The sequence below is a fragment of the Callospermophilus lateralis genome, chromosome 3 (genome assembly GCF_048772815.1).
Source record: "Callospermophilus lateralis isolate mCalLat2 chromosome 3, mCalLat2.hap1, whole genome shotgun sequence".
NCBI lineage: Eukaryota > Metazoa > Chordata > Mammalia > Rodentia > Sciuridae > Callospermophilus > Callospermophilus lateralis.
In genome coordinates, this window is record NC_135307.1 from 35,838,150 (window position 1) to 35,850,705 (window position 12,556).

Genomic DNA, 12,556 nt, shown 5'->3' on the forward strand with positions numbered 1-12,556 from the left:
GTCATCCTCAGTAACTGACACATGGCTGGGACACAAGGTGCCCACTGCTGTGCTGAGTACATCCCATTTCTTCTCTCACACATTTCACACCCTCCTGAGACATAGGGTTACAATTTACGATCCACATCTGACAGTGGGGTGGGTTGAATAACTATGCCAAAGAGTCAAGTCACCCAGTTATATGGTGTGGAATGGAGATGCAGGCTCAGGGGCTCAGCCTAGTTCAACAGGACTGACCAAGCACAAGGAGTAAAGTCCCAAACAAGGGTCTCAACTCCACATTGGAACTTGTGTGTATATGTGTGTGTGTGTAGCAAGGGATTGAATCTAGGGCCTTATGCATGCTAGGCAAGCTCTCTGCCACTTAGCCTCATCACCAGCCCCTCATTAGAAGTTTCTTAGGTGGTGGGGTCTCTCCCTGAATTGACCTCTACTGCCAAAGAGGGCAAACTTGTCAAGGCTCCAGATGCTTGCCTGTAAGAGGTATTGGGGTAAGTAAATGGTCCTCCCTCCCTGACCCACCAGCATGATGGAAAAGAAGTGCCTGACTTGGGAAAGTTACAGTCAGGAGCATCCTATCCTCAGCTAAGTATGTGAGTGCTAGAAGTTGTAAGAAGGCAGGGACCAAGCCAACTATGAAGTATGACCTCTGAAACATGTCCAAGTAGTTGCTTGAGAAGTTAGTGTTTGATTAAGGATGTAGAATACTCCAGGCCATGGAGATCACAGAGATCAGCACTGACACTTCCTAGAAACATGGCTCTGAGAAACTTCTCTCTTAAGTTTTTCTACCTTTTCCAGCTCACAGAGATCTTTCCCCTTCCCTAAATTTTTATTGAAACTGACTAAATCATAGCTACTACATCTGTTTATATGATTTTCCCTCCCCCATTTATAAAGTTCATCCAAGTGGGGTACGGTGGTACACACCCTGTAACCCTAGCAACTGGGGAGGCAGAAGCAGGAGGATCACACGTTCAAGGCCAGCCTCAGCAACTTAGCAAGACCCTGTCTCAAAAAATAAAAATGGCTGGGGATATAGCTCAGTGGTAAAGCGCCCCCTGGATTTAACCCCCAGTACCTAAATAAATAAATACTTAAGTAAAAATTAGCCAGATTTGTTGTCACATGCCTATAATCCCAGCAACTTGGGAGGCTGAGACAGAAGGATGGCAAGTTTGAGGCCAGCTTGGGCAACTTATCGAGACCCTGTCTCAAAACAAAAAATAAAAAAGAGCTAGAGATGTGGCTTGTGGTTGAGCATCCCTGGGTTCAATCCCTGGTACCAAAATTAATCAATCAATCTTGAAAACTCATCCAGGGCAGAGACCAGGGACAAAGTCTCCCAAGAAGTTTGCAAAGTATGAGTTGGCCAGTTGAGGTAGAAGTGGACCAGACCTTTCCCTACGAAGCCAAAGCAGTCTTTCTATGAGCAGCCAGGAGAAACTGGCAAGGTGTGCTATGCTGGAGAGGGAATCAGAAGACCTGGACGCACTCGGGGCCTATGTCCTGGGGTAAGCTACTTGCTTGGCTCTCTGTTTCCTTATCTCTTCTAGGAGAATGATGATACTGGCCCAGCTTACCTCATGGTTTTATCATGAGGCTCAAATCAGATAATATAGGTGAAAGTGCTTCATGTTAAGAGCCCTGTCAGTAAAAATGACTGTGCCTCTAATAAGTTTCTCCTTCTTTTTAAAACACCAGATAATTATATGCAGAATCCATGGTTCCAAAATACACTTGTAAAAAACGGAGAGAAAAATAATGGGGGGGGGGGAACAAAAACAAAAAACCAGGAGAACAGGAAGGAAAATCAGATGCATGCAAGCCAATACTTACATAAGCAGATGGCAGCCAGGAGACGAAGGCCAGACTCTGGGGGGAAGCAGGTGGGGAAGAGTGGCTGCAACACATAGTTGGAGAAGGTGAGGGCGATGACGGCTTGGTTGGTGGGGTAGATCACCAGCACAGCAATCCACAGCCTCAGGAACCTGAAGGAGGAAGAGGACAGCCCGCCAAAGGGCACAGCAGGAATTCAGTCATCAGAAGAGAGCCTGGGCAAGTTGGTGGGCAGCCATGAGCAGAGGCAGGTAGATTAAAAGGGTGTGTTTCCTTTTTTTTTTTTATTTTCAGGGATGCTAAAGAGCCCAGCTCTCACTCCCACCCCCACCCCAAATGAGACACCCAGCGCTCTGCAATGGCAGTAAAATTGTTTAACGATGGAAAACTAAGTTTCAACTAGCACCAACACCAGTCTTGGCATCTTTCTCTCTCCCTTCTCCTTTCATCATCTCTTCTCTGCCACTGTGGCCCCCAGCATTCACTGGGGGAAAAATTAAATTTGCAACCCCAGGATTCTGACAGCCAAGACATGCTAAGGGTGTGGTTATATTAGCAACTGCTGGGGGAGGCATCTAGTGGCGTATTTCAGGAAGTGGCTTTCACACCCATTGACCCATTGGTGAGAGCTGAGCTCCTTGGCAGGTTTGAAGAACCTGAGGGAATTCCAGATTAGGGCTTGATTCTAGAGGGAGGGCATCATCCTCAGTAATATGAAAAGAGGGCACACTTACTGGTCACTCTCATTTGTCAAGATAAAAAAAGGCCTAAGTTTTTGTGACAACTTTTCCTGGAAGTCTATAGTCAGTGTTGTCACATAGCTCTATTTGCTTTGGCTCATACTCTTGCCCACCAAGATCAGTGAAGAGATTAAAATTACAACCCAGTTCTCCATCACTCTTAGGAATATTAAAGGGACACAAAGCTACACTAGCGACCATGACATGCAGGCAAAATGGCAGCACCACGCAGAGACTGCACATTGAGACAAGAAACCCCCAATCTGACCTGTTTCTGAACCACCTTTCTCCTTCTCTTCTAGACCACTTAGGCCTCCGCAGATGTGCTTACCCTGCCAGTCCTCCAAAGATGTCCTTGACATAGGAGTAGTCGCCTCCAGATTTGGGGATGGTGACCCCCAGCTCAGCATAGCAGAGAGCTCCCACGGCTGTGATGATGCCTGTCACAATCCAGACAATGAGTGCGAGGCCCACAGAGCCAGCATTCTCCAGCACACCCTTGGGTGAGACAAAGATTCCAGAGCCAATGATGTTCCCTGTAGAAAGCACCAGAAAAAGGAAGTGAGACAGTGAGGTCAAGACATGGCAAGATTGGCCTTTGCAGGGTGGTCATATCTCTGATCCAATTCTAAACTGCCTATGAGATAAGTAAATGATCTGCAGCAAATGTGTCTAGCAATAATTCTCCCTAGAGTAGGGATACCTCTGAGCAGAGAACTGGCATACATTGGCCAGGAACTTGGTTAAAGTACTTTACATGCTTCATTTAATTCTCCAAACAACACTCTGGAGTCAATATAACGTTTATTATATTTTACAGAGGAGGAAACTGAGTCTTAGAGACACCAAGAGAGTTGTCTAAATCTACACAGTAGTAAATGATTAAGCAAATACTGAATCTCAGGATACTGTAACTGGGCTACACATGGTCCACCCAAGGTGACAAGGGTCTAAGATTGGCAGATAATGTCAGGACTGGAAAAGTGGGCTGCTCTCAGAGACCATCTACCAACTAGAAAGCTTAAAAAAGGAGCCAAAGGGCAAAAATCTTTTGGATACCCCATGACTGGAGGTTTTCAAAACCCATGAGTATGGACAGCACTCCTGGAAGCTTGGCTTCTACCCCAGACACAACAACCCCACCCTTAGCGAAGAACATGAAATAACCCTATAAAAACATTCCCAGTAGTCTGGAAATGGTTTGTAGGAGTACAATATGCAAAGCCTCAGCACTACATTCTTCCAAAGGTCATTCCCCTCCATTGTTTCATTTGACCCTCACAACAACCTTTCAGAATCCAGGAAAAGGAGGAAGGGCAGACATTTCTCTCTATTTTACAAACCAAGAGACTAAGACACAGTGGGGTTAAGTGGCTTCCTCCAAATTCCATAGTTACTGATGGGTAAAATTGGATCTTGAAGTCAGTCTCCTGATGTTTAATCCAATGCTCTTTCCACTAATCCACTTCTTCTATACACACTGGGCTGGTTTTCTCTGAGAGATGAGGCCAGCAGCAAGTACAGAATGAGGACTCCTGGGCTGTGTTGAGCAGGGGAGTAGGAGGAGTGTGGGGCAGTGCCTGACATGCTTCTTCCCAAGTTTTCCTTTGTCCAATTCTTATGATTAAAATGATTAGAGGTGGTAATAGGGTCCACTGGACAGTGCTTTGAAAACTCCAAGCCCTGTTCAGCTGCATCACTAAATGCCTAAGGGAAGAAGCAAGACTAAATGAATCCAGGTGGAAATGCAGGGCTGAAGTATCATGAGGCACGGTGGGCTTGACAATGTTCTGGAGACATCTTCAATTCCCAACATCTCTCTTTCATGGTTTGGAGAGTGTAAAAAGTCCTATGCTTAGCCAGGTGTGGTGGCGCACACCTGTAATTTCAGGGGCTCAGGAGCTGAGGCAGGGGGATCACAAATTCAAAGCTAGCCTCAGAAAGGCAGCAGACCCCTAAGCAACTTAGCAAGAACCTGTCTCAAAATAAAAAATAAAAAAGGTTTGGGGGGCTGGGGATGTGGCTCAAATGGTAGCCCGCTCGCCTGGCATGCATGTGGCCCAGGTTCGATCCTCAGCACCACATACAAAAAAAAAAAAAAAGATGTTGTGTCCGCTGATAACTAAAAAATAAATATTAAAATTCTCTCTCTTTCTCCCTCTCTCCCTCTCTCTCTCTCTTAAAAAAAAAAAAAAAAAGGGTTGGGGACGTGGCTCAGTGGTTAAGTGCCCCTGGGTTCAATCCCCTGTACCAAAAAACAAACAAAAACCAAAAAACAGTTTTATGCTTGACTTTTCTGATTTCAACCATAACTCAACCTTAATTCATTCCTGATACTTTCACTTGTTTTTTTTTTTTTTTGGCCGTGCTGGGGATTGAACTCAGGGCAAGGCAAACACTCTACCAACTGAGTTACATATCCCTAGCCCTCCTGATAATTTCACTTGTAAACCAAAATTCAATTTACTTCTTTATTTACTTACTGACTTACTTAATGCAGTGGCGAGAGTGAACCCAGGGTCTCACACATGCTAAGAAAGTGCTCTACCACATAGTTACATTCCCATCCCCAAAACCCAATTTTAATCCAGGGTCAGGCATCCAGTTATTGCACTTAAAGGGGAAGAGAAGAGAATATTCACGTTCTAAAAACATAATGCTCTATTCCCCTAGGATGCAGAATATGCTGTCCATTTCCAAACTAAAAAATTGTCACCAGAGGGGTTGGGGTGTGGCTCAAGCAGTAGCGCACTCGCCTGGCATGCGTGCGGCCCAGGTTCAATCCTCAGCACCACATACAAACAAAGATGTTGTGTCCACCGAAAACTAAAAAATAAATATTAAAAAAATTCTCTCTCTCTCTCTCTCTCTCTCTCTCTCTCTCAAAAAAAAAAAAAAAAAAAAAAAAGAAATTAAAGACTGGGGATGTGGCTCAGTGGAAGAGCACCCCTGAGTTCAGGCCATCAACAGCAGACACGCGCGTGCGCACACACACACTCACTTACAAAAGCCAGGGTGAGAAAAGAAAAGCCTCTTTTAAAAAAAAAAAAAAAAATGTCACAAGATGTATAGTAAGAATGCAGAACAGGTCCAGAGGACTTAAAAACAGTGACAACCAGAGAGACTGAGATATAGAATCAGCATAGGGCCACAGCTGGAAACAGATGAAATGGAAGCACATTTCTTGTCTCAAACATGTGTACTTTCTTTCAGTGCTAACAGTCTATCCCAAGAGAACAGAGCTACTTGTAGAATGTTACTAAAAGAAGAAACAATCCCCCATCATCAAATCTGTGATACAAATATTAGGCAAAAAGTGAATAGATAAAAGATATCCTGAGTAGCACAAGTTTGTTTTGTTTGTTTGTTTTGGTACTGGGGATTAAACCCAGGGGCACTTTATCACAGATATATCCCCAGCCCTTTTCATGTTTTATTTTCAAACAAGGCCTTGTTAAGTTGCTTAGGGCCTCACCAAGTTGCTGAGGTTGGCCTCAAACATGTGGTCTTCCTGCCTAAGCTTCCCAAGTTCTTGGGATTGTAGATGTGTGCCACAGTGCCCAGCCCAGAAGTTCTTTCTTTTTTATTTTTTTGGTACTGGGGATTGAACTCAGGTGCCCTCGACCACTGGGCCACATCCCCAGCCCTGTTTTATATTTTATTTAGAGATAGGGTCTCACTGACTCGCTTAGCACCTTGCTTTTGTGAGGCTGGCTTTGAACTCACAATCCTCCTGCCTCAGCCTCCCAAGCCACTGATATTGCAGGTACATGTCACCATGCCCAGCCACAAGTGTTTTTTCCCCCCTCCATATTTTTTTTTATCCGTGCATTAAAGTTGTACATAATGGTGGGGTTCATTGTTACATATTTGAACATGCACATGTGGCACAATTCTTAAAAGATTTTTTTTCCTTATATGTTTATGTAAAGTTCAGTGATAGGAATGAGAGGACATCTTTCCATCCTCTTCTCTGCTCAACCAGTCCCCACATGTGCTCGGCATGATGTGTTAGCTTAGTGTCCCAGGACTCAGGACATGTTCATCCCGTAACTCCTCACCTGCCAAAACTAAATTCACAGCTGTTCTCTGGAAGACATCAGTGCTGGGAAATGAAAGAACTAGGGACAGAGTTCCTAATAAGAATAGTAAATTCCTAGCCTACCAGGAAGTTATCAAAAGAGTGATCTACAGAGCATTTCAAAGTCAGCCAAGAAGAGAGCAATAGACCTAGGGTTATAAAACCAGTTCAAGGGGTTAGAAAAACAATCAATAGCAAGAGAAAAACAAGGTTTGACTTTGGTCTTTAAGATACTGAAAAAGGAGGAGGGAATAGCTAGGCTGTTTCTTAGAGCTGGGAACGGTTCTGAGGGGGAATGTGAGGGTGGGTGTTATTTGAAAGATCTGACCTTCTTAGGAATGAAGAGTCAATGTTCCACTAAGGGTTCTTGGAAAACAAACATGGCAATAGAGATCAGTAAATCAGATTCAGTGAGTCTCTACTGTTGCTGTGACATTTCCAGAGTGTGTGTGCTCTCTTTTTCTTTCTAGGTCACAGGAGCCACTGGAAGATGGGATGCGAAAGACTAGAAGCCACTGGAAGGGTCTGGCCCACTTCCTGCTTCCACTTGTTCTTGGAGGCTCTGTGACACTTTCCAAGGAGCTGCCATGATTGGGAAGGTCTTAGTAGATTGACATTGGGACCGGAGTAATTTTATAAAAAGTGCCCCCCATCTTAACTTTGACAAAACTAAAATTACAAAGAAGAGCTCTGCTGGCTTGAACCGAGTGCTCAGGAGCAGGAAGGAATGCTTCTCTGATTCTAGGAAGAAGCTACCTAAAAAAAAACATAACCTGGGGCTGGGTTGTGGCTCAGTGGTAGAGTGCTTGCCTAGCACCCGCGGGGCCCTGGGTTTGATCCTTAGCACCACATAAATAAAATAAAGATATTGTGTCTGACTACAACTCAAAAATAAATATTAAAAAAAAAACCAAAAAAACATAACCTGAGAACATTTCTTCCACCTTAGTTGCTTCTGGAACTTGTGCAGGGGAAGATTGTTGCTTACACCAGAGCAATGCTCTGGAGCTGGCAGATTTTACATTACATGCTCAAAAGCAATGTCTACGACATACAATCTTTAGTATAATAATTTGATTAATATTTCTCTCTCCCACGGTACTGCAATAGCAGGAACTGTGTTTCTTTCCCTCATCTATGAAGTGTCCCCTAGTAGACAGACATTCCATAAATGTTTACTGAATAAATAATGTCTGACATCATTTACTGCATTTTTATTTGGAACTTCCAAATCCCGTAACAATATTGAGTGTGTATTGTACATAGGCAAACAAGTAAATCAACCTACTTATTTCAGTGCTGAATAAACTAGACTGGCTATTATTATCAACTCCAATTCATAGGGAAGAAAGCAGGGCAATTACAATATTCCCATTTTCCAAATAAAGAAAATGAAGGAGAGGCATTATTATTCCTATTTTATGGATAAAGAAACTGAATCTCAGTTTCTTTATCCTAAATAACAGGGTAAGGTAGTAGTAGCTAGATTGGAACCTAAGTCTTCTGCCACAATCTCAAGCATTTCATTTCCCACAGATACTGGAGTAACTTCATGCCCCACTTCACACAGGCAAGGGGAATAGTTTACAACAGCACTTATTAAAGAATAAGAACATATTGCTGGGTACAGTGGTACACACCTGAAATCCCAGCTACTCTGGAGGCTGAGGAAGGAGGATCACAAGTTTGAGGCCAGCCTCAGCAGCTTAGCGAAATCCGTCTCAAAAAAAAGGACAGGGGATGTAACTCAGTGGTAGAACACCCCTGGGTTTGATCCCCAGTATCCCCCTGCCCACCAAAAAAGAATTGGAACAGATATCTGATTCCTTTCTTCTATCTCAATGGTAATTTACAAAACATTCATGTCCACTACATTACTTGAGTCTGGTAACTACTTTCTTAGGTGGGCAGGGCAAGTAGCATCATCCCTATTTACCTTTGTGGGAACTGAGGCTCAGAGAGAAGAGACTTGATCAAAGTCACATACTGCAGAAGTAGCAAAGCCTGGACGAGAGACCAACTCCTTGGACTCCTGCCAGGGTTTCCTGCAGACTCCATGCTGCCTCTCCTCTAGAAACTGCAGGACACGCACTTCAGCTGGAGAGCTTCCAAACTTGGACACTGTCCAAATGAGACTTTCCTAGAGTGGCTTTGATAAAGGAAAACAGAGACCCTTTCTTTCTTTTTGGTACCGGGTATTAAACCCACAGGCACTTAACTACTGTGCTACATCCCCAGCCCTTTTTATTTATTTATTTATTTTCATTTTTGAGACAGGGTCTCACTAAATTGCTTAGAGCCTTGCTAAATTGCTAAGACTGGCTTTGAACTTGTGATTTCCTGCCTCGACCTCCCAGGTCCCTAGGATTACAGGCGTGCACCACCATGCCTGATGGGAACCTTTTTTGATGAGATTTAGGAGGAAAGTCTTTTTTGATGAGATTTAGGACCGCTGTGAGGATTTTTTTTTCTCTGTTGTTTTACTCTTTTACACATTGTCTATAAGGCCATTTAAGTGTATGATGCACACCTGTCTGGTAATGCCTAGGTAATTGAGGTCAGGGTTTTACTCTTGCTTCCATCCACCCCAATTAACAAAGTAATCATCTTATCACACAGATCTTCTTTAGTGAAAAATTGATTCTGGGATGCCTGGACAATGAGGCCCAGCTTGGCTTGTTCTTTCAAAGAAAAGCTAAGCAAACCATTGTATTAAAAATGGGCCAAAAGGGCGGGTGGGGGAGGGGGCAAGTTGTATCAGCGGGCAAGTCTTCACTAGAAAAATTGCCGGAATTGAGAAAATCCACATTTGCCATGAATAATCACTAACCTCCCCACCTGTATGTCAATACTCATGTGACTCCCATTAAGGCATTACTCACATCCAGGCCTGTCCACACTAGAAAATCTGTAGCCATCAAAGTATTTCCTAGGGCATGGAATTATAGACTTCTAATGCCCAACAGACCCTCAGATCCAAAAGGCTTTGACTTTCCTTACTTTTTCATGTTAGTCTTGAAGTCTAACCACAGCTTCCTGTTGGGACTTGGAGGTTCTGGCCATTTTCATGTCCAGAGAAAGCTGAAGTGAATCTGCTTTGTGCTTTCTCCATAAATGGCTGGGAGACTCTCAGAGCCTTTCAGGACTGAGGGAACAGTGTGAAAGCAGGGTCTGGCACGCTAGAGAGGCTTTGACCCTCACCCCAGGCCTGCAGGCTCATGTGCCTCTCCCTGCACACACTTTCCCATCAGGGTTGTACAAACAGCTGCCACAGGGGTAGTAACAGGTCAAGACTCCAACATATTCCCTTCAGGACTGAATGTCCTGCAGATTGGAGATGTGGACAGCATGCAGGACTCTGCTGTTCTGGATTCCTTACTGGAAAGGGCAATAAACTCAAGAGTTGGAGGAGCTACTGCGTTCTCACTTTGCCACTTAGAAGCCCTGTGATCTGAATCACTTCCTTCATGTACAGAATGGGAATAATTGTTCCTGATCTGCCTACTTACAGGGTTGTTGTGGGGCTCAAGGGAGATCACATCCACATGAGGCACTTTATAATCTATGAAATGCTAACAAAGATAAACTAGGATCTGTAGCAGTAGGGATAGGCACCAACTGTAGAAGAATCCAACAAGCTTGCTTAGTAGGCTTGGCTCTGAAACAGCACTGTACAGCCAGGACTATGAAGCATTCTCTGAGTCATTTGTCTACTTGTCTAGATATAATTTTTAGATGCTGCAGGTGGGCGGGCCACAGGTAATTGCATTTCAAAAAGTATTTATTGAGCGCCCACTCAGTACATGCTTGCTTTGGAAGGTAATTGGGAAGCACTTGTTCACACATGGTCTTTTAATGAAATAGAAGGACATAACTACCACCCACCCGCCAATGAAAGACAGGCATTGTGGCCTGAGGGGCAAAAAGCACTCAATCTCAAAAATGCCCTGCAAGGACTTAATTTTGCCTCCAGTGTTTCCCTGCCTGATTGGAGAACCACGCAACTACAGGGAAAGACTGTGACTTCCTAAGTGGCTTTTCAACCAGGGACAATTTGCTCCTCATTTTCAGCTGACAAAGTCTGGAGATACTTTTGGTTTTCACATTGGAGTGAGAAGTTACTGGTACTTAGGGTGGCAAGGCCGGGAATGTTGCTAAACATCCTACAAAGAACAGATCAGCCTCACACAACAATGCATCTGATTGCTCTACCTTCAAGCTTCAATGTCATCATCTGGTAATCTGGTAATCTCTCAAGTCCCTAAGTCCCTTTCAGCTTTGAATGTGGATTTTTTTTTTTAAGCACAAAATGTATGGTTCATGGGAATAACTCACTTTTAATTGGTATTGGGGATTGGACCCAGGGGAGCTTTACCACTGAGCCACATTCCCAGCCTTTTGTTTGTTTGTTTGAGGCAGGGCCTTGCTAAATTGCTGAGGCTGCCTATCTCAGCCCAGAGTCACTGGGATTACAGGCAGTTGATTCATTTTTTTTTTTTTTAATTTAAATATTTTTTTTAATATTTATTTTTTTAGTTTTCGGTGGACACAACATCTTTGTTTGTATGTGGTGCTGAGGATCGAACCCGGGCCTCACGCATGCCAGGTGAGCGCGCTACCGCTTGAGCCACATCCCCAGCTCTAGTTGATTCATTTTTTAACTGACAGCTATTATTCAACAAATACTTTCTAAGCACTTACATGTGCTACACTGAGAATTTGGAGACATGAAATTGAGTAAGACTCAGTCCCTGCTCTCAAGGAATTGTGTGAAGACATGTGTATGCACACATACAGCTAACAGCACCAGGTAGAAGAGAAGTTACGGATGTGCTATGCAACATTTTGACACGGTATTAGGGATGAAAAAGACTATTGGTTGCAGGAGAAAGCTGCTAATGAGTACATAGATTCATATCAACAAAGAAAAACGGAAAGGCAATTGGCTAGTTGCTGAAATGGTCAGTTCTTCCCATCATCCAATCAGTGCAATCAAAATATCTGAACCAGAATTAGTGAGGAAAAGTAGGGGTGATACAGGACGAGCTCAAGAAGAGAAACTAATATTTACTGAACACATACCACAGAGTAGGGGCTTTGTTTTAACACTCCAAAAGAAACTTTCATTTAATAGCTAAGTAAACTGATAATTAAGTTGTTCAAGGATACGAAGAGTGTACACGGGGAAGCAGTTTGCAAACCCAAGATCATCTTCAAAGCCGGTCCTCCTCTGATATATCATTGATGGCTCCTCCCTCTCTATTTGTTACAAATCATGGAAAAAATCATCTTAAGCTTTCTACTTCCAGAACCAGGTCTCAAAAGCCCCCTTAAGGCAGCCTGACCTGCCTATTTCAGCTACTTACTAACCACCCTGCACAGAATTATATTCTACAAGAAGTAACTAAAATATGCATTTCACAGACGTGCAAGAAGGCACCTTTAAGATAGAGATAAGGAAAAGTACACTGATAATTCTGCAGCAACGATACTCCAGGCAATCTGCCTTCACAATATGCAGCTCAGTATGAGGTTGCCCAGGACATCTTCAGGCATACTGTAAAACTCTCTCCCCAGAAGTGACGTCACTGATGATGCTGAGTTATTTAAAGCAGGGAGCCAACCAATGGGAAAATTTATGACTGTGACAAAGAATAAGGGATGAGATGTGATCAATAAAGCTTCAGTCCAAACTTCAATCATTCTATAAATAAAACAGCTTAAAATAGACTTGAGGGATTATTCTGCTTCTTAGAAATAAAATTCACCACTGCTCAGCACAAAGCCTAGGGTATAATGTACTCAATGAGTGTTTGCTAAATTATGGAATAATCTCCAGTCCTATGACCTACAGCCCCCACCTTTTTCCTAAGTGGCAGCTTGCAATTTGCCATTT

General features: G+C 43.4%; 1 protein-coding gene and 1 long non-coding RNA gene across 2 annotated transcripts in view; one reads left to right on the forward strand and one right to left on the reverse strand.

Annotated features, from left to right (window-relative positions):
• The window catches only part of Slc7a8 (solute carrier family 7 member 8), a 57,914-nt gene that overhangs the window by 36,998 nt on the left and 8,360 nt on the right, over positions 1–12,556 (reverse strand). The window contains exons 3-4 of the mRNA XM_076850000.2: positions 2,911–3,115; positions 1,840–1,991 (exon numbers count right to left, since the gene is read on the reverse strand). Coding sequence (XP_076706115.1) covers positions 1,840–1,991; positions 2,911–3,115 — 357 coding nt within the window. The remainder of the gene's footprint in view (positions 1–1,839; positions 1,992–2,910; positions 3,116–12,556) is intronic.
• On the forward strand, positions 1,339–7,803 carry LOC143395124 (uncharacterized). The gene is made up of 3 exons (XR_013090738.2): positions 1,339–1,514; positions 2,882–3,082; positions 7,131–7,803. It is a non-coding gene; the product is annotated as an uncharacterized LOC143395124 (long non-coding RNA).